This window comes from Hydra viridissima, unplaced genomic scaffold, assembly GCF_058129835.1.
Source record: "Hydra viridissima isolate aposymbiotic clone 2 unplaced genomic scaffold, HvirCarnegie_v1 scaffold_7, whole genome shotgun sequence".
Taxonomy (NCBI): domain Eukaryota; kingdom Metazoa; phylum Cnidaria; class Hydrozoa; order Anthoathecata; family Hydridae; genus Hydra; species Hydra viridissima.
This window is the reverse complement of record NW_028324306.1, coordinates 16554889-16564175: the sequence shown is the minus strand read 5'-3', so window position 1 is coordinate 16564175 and position 9287 is coordinate 16554889. Positions and strand designations below refer to the sequence as shown.

General features: G+C 31.9%; 1 protein-coding gene and 1 long non-coding RNA gene across 3 annotated transcripts; one reads left to right on the top strand and one right to left on the bottom strand.

The window, feature by feature from the left end:
- Positions 1-3707: 3707 nt before the first annotated feature.
- On the bottom strand, positions 3708-7368 carry LOC149886376 (steroid 17-alpha-hydroxylase/17,20 lyase-like). Of its 2 annotated transcripts, none has more exons than XM_090092613.1 (3): positions 6929-7368; positions 5216-5776; positions 3708-4726 (listed from the first exon to the last, which is right to left on the bottom strand). In XM_090092613.1, the coding sequence occupies exons 2-3, from the start codon at positions 5733-5735 to the stop codon at positions 3729-3731; spliced, it is 1518 nt and encodes a 505-aa protein (XP_089948739.1). In that variant the 5' UTR covers positions 5736-5776; positions 6929-7368; the 3' UTR covers positions 3708-3728. The 2 variants fall into 2 exon arrangements, with proteins under 2 accessions (XP_089948739.1, XP_089948740.1); XM_090092614.1 differs by having other exon boundaries at positions 6925-7335.
- LOC149886375 (uncharacterized) lies at positions 6563-8867 on the top strand. Its single transcript, XR_016454013.1, has 3 exons — positions 6563-6611; positions 8401-8545; positions 8731-8867. It is a non-coding gene; the product is annotated as an uncharacterized LOC149886375 (long non-coding RNA).
- Positions 8868-9287: the final 420 nt, after the last annotated feature.

The window sequence follows — 9287 nt, the reverse complement described above, 5'->3', positions numbered from 1 at the left end:
TGGTCATGGTATGGACGTTGTAAGCTTGCTTTTACCGCTTCACGTTTAACAGTTCCTCCAACTCCATTGCAAGGGCCCTTACCATGACTTGCGGCAAAGAAATGCCATTCGGCTGGAATACCAAAGTCCTCTTTGTGATAGCATAGATTTATTAAATTCTTGCAGTTTTTGTATTGTGCTGCACAGCCATCACTAAAATATGTTATTTTTAATACCTCAAATTTCACTTTTAAAAAATTAATTAGTTTACGCTGAAAAAGATGAACTGCAATTGTGTCATGAGTATTACATTCCAAAAGCAGCACATAACTTCCATGACATAAATTTCCTTCATATTTATAATAAAAAACAAAAGGATGTAAAGTTGCTTGACTATTTGTCCAATGATATCCCTGTGCTGCATCTTGTATGATGAATGCATAATTTTCTGAAAAATCACCAATAACCAGAAATTCTCCATCAGATAAATTGTTTTTCTTCCAGTCTAAGTATTTTGCCTGCTCTTGAGCAATAAAATCATGTCTAGTAAGTGTTTTCAAGCTCCCAAAAAATCTTTCAATAAATTCATCAGTGGACTGTATAAAGGTTTGAAGCTGGGACCTATCTGTTGTAATCCACTGTTTACACTCAATTTCTTCAACTCCTTTAATTTCAAAGCATTGCAACAGCCATTCCTTTAGCATAGCAACTCCAGGTCAATTTTTACACTCGCCTAGAGGACATGCTGGCAAGGAAGGATTGCATTGGATTTTAGCCAAAGCATGTTTGTAGTTCTTAATAGGGGTTTCTAGTTCATCTTCTAGTTGTAAATCATTCATTTGTGATCCGATTATCATAAGCTTAACATTTTGATGAATGGTACATACACATACACAGTGAGTACCACTTGCTCCTGCAAAGACACATTCTTTTGGACATAGCTCTGCAAACTTCGAAAACCCAATTCTGATATTTGGATACTTTTCTGAAAATAGTTTGTAAAACTTCCTTCAAATTACTTAAAACTAATCTATTCTGAATATGTTTTCTTTCCCCATTTTCCATAACAGATAGAAAATCTTTTTTTCCAGGCATTACACGGCTAACAGTGTCAGAGTAATAAAACTCTTTTACCATTTCTTTCACATGTACAGGTAGTGATTTCCCTTTTTTGGGTTAGGGGTTAATAAAACACCTTTGGTTATCAAAACTTCTTTTGCTTCTTTTGCGATGTGAACAATTGAATTCTCTCATCGCTTTTCGATTACTCCATTGAGCAACAAATATTGTCAAAATCATGATCTTTTCACTCTTACTTTGTGTTAATTTATACTTATCCTGGAGCACTTTAACAATGTCATCAGCACATGTGTTGGAAACTTTTTTTTTAATTGCTTTGTATTCATCATCCTCTGAAGTATCAATGGCAATAGCATCTGAATTAGAAGATAAAAGGTCTAACTTCCTTTTTACAAATTTTTTAAGCTTTTTCTTTTTCTCCGGAATAATTTTCCTTTTTTTTTCTAGGTTGTAATTAAATTACAACCTAGAAAAAAAAAGGAAAAAAGGAAATAATTAATAATATATATCTACAATAGGCTATTTACAGAAAATGACCTTAAAATATTGCATATGTAAAGCCAATAAATGTTAAACTTTTAGAACCTACTTATACTTTAACGTTAATCCCAAAGCTGTTTGTGGGAATCCCAAAAAGATTTTTTCATGGCACATCTACAATAGAAAAAGCAATGTGTAAAAAAAAAATTATGACCTTTGACCTTTGCCATCGACCAGGGTCAAAGGTCAAATGATCAAATGACCAATAACTTTTTTTTAATTGAACTTATCACTTTTTTGTATAGACACAAAGTTGTTCGTCTATGCAAGAGCTTCTGTTTGCTACCAAAATCAACTTCCTAAGTATAATAAAAAAAAAGTTATGACATTTTAAATAACTAAGTTCAAGTGAAATGGTCAAAACTTGGTCATATCTCAGAAAATAATTGACCTAATTCAAAAAAATGCACATGTTTTTTTTCTGTCCATATGGCCAACATGTGAGCCAATTTTCATCAAAATCTGAGTCGGTGATGCCGGATGGGTGGTTCCACTTGACGTGGAATGCCCCTCAAGTTTCCAGTTTTGCTCAGTGTTTCTTGACAAAGCTGATATAAACTTAGTGACAAATCCCTGAAATTTTCTGCGCTAGAACATCAAATCAAAATCGTATAAAAACTGTTTCCTGATAAAAAGTTGGTACACTTTGATAACTTCATATGTAAAGTTATAATTATTTAATTTTTAATATTTTAATTGTTAAAAAAAATATCTATAATGTCGTTTTGCTGTCGCTTTTTATTACAAATATTTTTCAACTTATCTTTAGCAACTAGTCGCTAAGCTGCTGATCGCTACCGTCTCCCATTGTGGCAAAGAATGGGGATTATCAGCAATTTCGAATCAGGTGTCAAATGGTTGAGAATTGAAAGCATCTGTTCAAAAGGAGTTCTTCCCACAACATTCCTAAAATATTTGATCAAAGCCACAGGCTTTTACTTTTGCACTACTTGACTAAATGGTTGGTAATGGAAAACTTCTGTTATCAAAATCCAATCTAATTTTGGAAATTCCAAAGGGTTTTGTTTTATATAGAATTTTTGACTGCTTAAAACTGCTGGTGCCCGTTCACGGTATCCATTGCGGAGTTTTATTCGCAGCTGAGAGACGAAAACATCTCTCAAAATGAACAACTTCCTCTTGAGATGTGTTTTTTTTTTGTCTCTTAACCGCGCCAAACACAAAAATAGGTCTGTCAATTGAGTTGAAGAACCCCCTGTAAAATTGATGAATTCATTAGAGAACACATTACGCACTTCACTCATTTTCGACTTCGATTAGCTATTAATTGGAAAACTGTGTACACTATATTAAAGATGAAACAAAATTGTTTACACTAAGTTGAAGATGAATTGTGATTAGCAGATGAACAAGTTGAAGATGAACCAGAAGGCTTCGCATGGAATCCAGAGATGCACGGGAAAGATCTTTTTGCCCCATTTGAGTTTTTCAATGATTTCAAATAATAGAGACCGTGCACGAATGGAATTCCGATGGAAGGAATGTGAGTTTATTGATTTCTTTTCCCATCAGCAGCTCAAAATTATCAATCTAAAGACCCTGCAGTATGCAATAAATGTAAATGCCGTGCAAATGATGAACTTTGCACCTCGATTAAAACTAATCCAACTTATTCTTTCAAAGTTTTACAAAAAAGTTTAGAAAATCAAACCGAAAAACTTTAAGAAATATGTACAAAAAAAGCTCTGCATTTCAGTATACAGAAAAACTGATGAACTTGACCCGCACAAAATCTTTGTAAAACTCCTTTTCCTGTTGATTTACTTTTTTTCCAAATCTCTGAATGTCTTTTTCAGCTATCCCTAAATACCTGCTTGGTGCCAATAATTTTTTTTAAATACCTGCATAGGTTTATACAAACATAATTTATTAACCGCTAATTAATCTTTGACAAATGTTTGATAACTATAACTAAGCCATACCACGTAAAATTCAATTTTTTTTTTTTTAATGTTTTTTAGAAATATTTTCTGAAAAGAAAAAGTAGTAAAAACCAGTCCCGTTTTTGACTATTTGAAATTTGTCCGATTTAGAATATTACTTTATTGTAAAGTAATATGCAGTTAAAAAAAAACAAAAACGGAAAATTTATTTTCTTTTGGATACTTTTACTCCTGTTTGTTTTTTCTCATCAAGAGGCTGTTGCTTCTCACAGTCAAAAGCACTTCGAAAGGTTCTGGTGCAAATGTAACGGAGAGTTTTCCGGCTAAACTCGGAGGAGGACAACCAGGTTTTGCTTCAAACTTAAAATCTCGAACTAATCTGGTAAAAAATATAAAAAGCTCAGCTTCGGCAACTGTTCGACCTAAGCAACCTCTTGTGCCGGTAGAAAAAGGCAAGTAACTCGTCATTCTGTCTGGATCAAACTTTTTATCTTTGTTCAACCATCGGTAAGGATTGAACTCCTCTGGGTTCTCCCAATGTTCTTTGTCATAGTGAAGTTGCCAATGGTTTATCATGACTACCGCATCTTTAGGAATGTCCAAGCCTTTAAGAGTAGTTTTGCTCATTGTTTTGTGTGCAATTCCAAGAGGCAGCAACGAAGAAAAGCGCCACGACTCGTTCAGAAAAGCTTTAACCAACTCCAACGAGCTTCGGTCGTTTAGACACGGGTATCTATTTTCTCCGACAACTGACACAATTTCGTTGTATATTTCTTGCTGATATTTCGGAAAGCTCACTAGATATAGGCAAAACCACAACAAAGACGTCAAAGGCGTTTCAGTACCTCCTATGAACATATTAGCAAGCATGTTTTCCAAATGCTCGTCGGTTAGCTTTTCACTTTCTGTTATTCCCATCGTCTTATCTCTAGAGAGCTTTATAACAGAATCTGTAAAATCTCGAACGTTGTTCACATCAGCTTTGTAGTGTTTTATCAACTGCTCTTTTTGGATAGAAAACAACTTCGATAGCGTGCGTTTAAGTTCTTTTAATCCGCTAAAAGGTGAAAGTCTTAACCATGGCAAGTAGCGAGTAGCAGAGGTTTTCGTGTAATCAGCAACTAAGTTCCGCATGGTTAAAATAATTTCTTTAAATGCTGGATCCGAACATTGAAACCTTTCACCAAAAACAATAAAACAGATCACATTTGTAATCGCCGAATCTGTAAATATAAGGAAAAAAGCACATCAGAAACTGAAAATAGTAAATACAAACATAATTCTTATCGCATAAGAGACTTATCGATAAGAATTATTTAGCATATAGATTTTCACATGTGTTGGTTCTGAATATGTAAAACGAATAAAATGATCATCTGCGTTATTATCATAGCAAATGTTTCCCTAAAAAAGAGAAGTTTTTAAAGTTTGCCATCATACAAACAATGCTAGATAAATTTAAGCACAACATAGTTAAAAAGATTTCTCTTCACTTGATACATGGTTAATTAACAGTTATGTATGAATGTACTGGATTACATCGACTCAAAAGTCTGTAATCTTATGTAGCACACAGCTTTTAAGAAATAGTTTTTGACATCAATCTAAATTCAAATTACTAAAACACTCCTAAAGTCAACCAAAACAGTTGAAAAGTTTAACAAACTCGAAGCTTCCATCTGCATTGGAATAGTCATAAAAGAAATTCTTACTAAAGTCAGTATGCAGTTCCATGGGCTTGTCTATCTTTTTTAACAGTCTTTCGTGTAATTCTTCGCTTTCTTTAACCACTGCCTTCTCAAAATATCCTGAATGGTCCTCGTACATCTTTAACGAAGACTGACCTATTTTACGCATAATTCGCCACAAAGGTCCGTAATCTGCGAAAACAATGTCGTAATATCCGCGTGAGCTTAAATCCGCAACGTCAGATTTTGATCTCCCAGCAAAAACATTTGTTTTTTCAATAAGCGCTTCTCGAGCAGTTTCAATATTTGATACAACAACCATGCGTCGCATTCCGAAACTTATGCTAAAGACGCTTCCATATCTTTTTGAGAATTCAGCTAAAGCTTCATGCGGCTTTTTTCCTAACAGATGAAGATTACCGATGACTGGTAGAGGAACCGGTCCCGGTGGAAACCTTCTGCATTCTATCAAGTGATCAATGTAAGACACAAAAAAATAAAGCAAAATTGGTGTTGCAACGCCACATGCAATCTCAAACCACATTTTTTGAGTTTTTTGCAAACGGATTGATTCTAATCCTTTATCTATAAATTAACAGAAAATGGAGCAACAAGCAAGTTTAAAAAAAAGAACTATAATTCAATGTAGTGAACACAATAGATTTATATAAAATTTATATAAATATAAAATATAAGTAAAAATATTTGTGTCTAAAACAATCATTTTGATGAAATTCCAACATTTTATTTCTTTACATTTATATATATATATATATATATATATATATATATATATATATATATATATATATATATATATATATATATATAAATATAAATATTTGTGTCTAGAATAATCATTCTGATGCAAGTCCAGCATTATTTTTCTTTACATGTGTGTGTATATGTATTTACACACACACACACACACACACACTCACACACACACACACACACACACACACACACACACACACACACACACACACACACATGTAAAAAAACAAAATATTTTCTTTTTTGCTAACATGAAGAACAACCAAAACACTTCCAAAACGCTAATAGTCACCTTTTTTTCAACATGATCAGTTTAAATATTATCATTCAAAAACCACTCCACGTGAAGCAATTAACAATCTAATTTTTATTGTTTAATTTTCTACAAGATTTCCTGAAATTATTCTAGCTTTTTACTGTAGAAACTTAAAAAATATGAATTACTTATGATTTATTTTATCAATTCCATGTAGTGAAGTGCTTTTTATACTCACTTGTATGTTAATGATAATCTTTATATAATTGTAAGACAATAATCCTGTTTTACATCAGGATAACAGTTTACCAATATAAGTAATTTTTACATGATCTTTATATGATGGTAATCAGTGGCTATGATGCAAATCAGGATTACAGACCACCAGTATGTAATGCTTATTTGACGTTTCAACTTTAAATATTAACCTTGAAGACAAATAAAATTAAGTTTGATGTAAATGTTCGTTTACTTTAAACAGACTTTAATTTCCTTCGAATTTATACTCTAAAATCATTTAATTATTTGAATTGTTTTTCGATGGTTCCATATTTTTAGATTAATGTAAAAAAAAAAGATTAAAAAGTTTCGACTAGAAAACAAAGTTCTGGAAATTTTGATTCCCGGAAAAAAGTTTGTTAACCAGAAGAAAACAGATTTCTTACTGCGAAAATATTGCAGGAATAAAATAAATACATACGTACAACGTCTGCAAAATCCCCCAGAATAATTGCACTAATGTGTGGGTTAACACGGTTCACTTCTTTTGCACGATTTTCTGACAAAATCGTGTGGTCAGAGTTTATTCTAGGCTGTTAAGATTGTGCTCTTCTTCTGATCATGTGCCAGCCATATGACACTTAGTTACAAGTGTATTCACAAACCGTCCAAGGTGTGAGGAAGCAGCTGCGTTTGTGAATGGAAGGATATTGAAAGTTGGTTCTATAATTCGGTGTGCGTTTGAAGCTCAGTACTCTATATCAAAAAAGATCTTTTTCATTTCGATCAGTAAGCTTTTCAACTACAACGAAGCGAAAAAATAAGTAGTTTTTTTTTTTAGTTTTTGTTTACAGCTAAGCTAATCTGTCATCTTAAAAACTAATAAAGTCATTTTCACGTCATATTGTTTCTGCTAAGGAAATACTCTTTATTTTCTTTTGTTGAGTGTAAAACTCAAAAGTTCTTTTTGGTTTCAATTTTTTCGCTCTTTTGTTTATTGACGATGTTTTTAAACAGTTGCTGTTTAAAAATTTAGTTGGAAAATTTTTAAAAAAATATTTTTTTTTCCTTTTATAAACTATTTTCGTGGTAAGTTAAATATTTTTAGCTAAATAGTTTTTTTTTATAACTTTTTTCTGCTTTGGCTGACGATGAAGGTTTTATTTATAATTTTTTGGTATAAGCAGTGTTTTAGCTGACAATGGAGATCATAATATACATGCTATCAAACTTACATGATTGATGGAAACAGGGTAAATGTGCTTTTTTTTACTCTACTTTTTAAACTCTTTTTCAACAGTAACATACAGTCAGGCCCGTAGAGAGGATGATTGAGGTCTGGGCCAACTTTTTCTGGTGGACCTCTAAAGCTTAGGGACTGTTAAAAAAAAAGGAGAAAGGGAGTTGTTTTCCGGTCTCTACCCCAAACCCCAATACAAACTATATTTTTGTGCTAAATTTTATTCATTCCTTTTTTGATTTTTGGGGAAATAAAGTTGTAATGGTTTTCCTATTTAAAAAAAAATAACAATTTATTAAAAAATAATTTACAAAAAAAATTATACTTATGTAATCAAAGAAAAAAGTTTTTTCCATCATTCAAATTCGTTAGCAAATTAGTTACCCATTATGAAGTAATGGTAAAACTCCTCCCCCCTCCCTTTTCTCAACAAGGTTGCTTAAAAATTAGTTTTTAAATTGTTTTGAAAGCGGTTGTCTCATTTTGTTGCCTTATTTATGAATTAACTTAGGATATAAGTAACTAATCAAGTGAAATTATCGAGTGATTAATACAGATAACCGAGTCAGTAAAATTAAGATTCGTACAACAAAAATCTTCCTATTTTCGATTGCTCCGTATCTCCTAAAGAAAAATACAATCTTTCAAAACATACATAAAGTAACTCCATTTATAGCAAGAGTTTACAGTTACAATAGTTGATGATTGTTTTTTTAGTTGGCGAGAGATACTTCAATGATATCAGAGGCACTGTGTCTAATGATCTTGAAGACGTTGCATGCAGGATACCATATACCATCACTTTTTGCAAGAGCATTCTTCAATAGACACAAAACAACTTCACAAAATCTAGCTTTGCCAGGTAATATAAAAAATATAGAAATTTCCATCTAAACATAGATAAAATAAATAGTTGATGATTGTGAGTAAAGGAAAAGAAAAAAGTTATAGACGTAAACTCATAACTTTCCCTCAACTATAAAATACTATTTATTATACTTATAAACATGATAATTATTATACTTACAAACATAATATTTATTACAGTATGAAAAGTGTGAGAGAAACACAAGGCGGACACACTTGTGTAGCTGCATGAAAGATAAAATGGTCACTCAAAGTTTAAATTTGGTTTCGCAAAAAACAACTAGAAATACAGTTATTTTTGACATCGATAAAATTTTAAGACGTCGATATTTTTTTGACATCGATAAAGTGTAAAATCTTAGACAATGTCAAAACTATTTTATAACTTTTACAAACGATAATAGAAATAATACAAACTTGGCACAACGATATTTTGAAATCCGGAATACGATTAGAATCACACAATAGAATTAGAACAACTAAATTTAGAGATATACTACTAAAATAACCCAAAGCAAACTTACACAGACAATTACTTCAAACCAACGAAACAAATTAACCACTAGAATAACGTGCTAAATACAAACAGATACCCATTAAAATTAAAAGAATGATTTATCAATTTGTATTCTGGGCGTGGTATTGCCCAATATTGCCGAACTTAATGACAACACAATCTTAGAATATGACGTCACAGATTACCAACTTTTGAAAGTTACCCATATAAAACCAACATC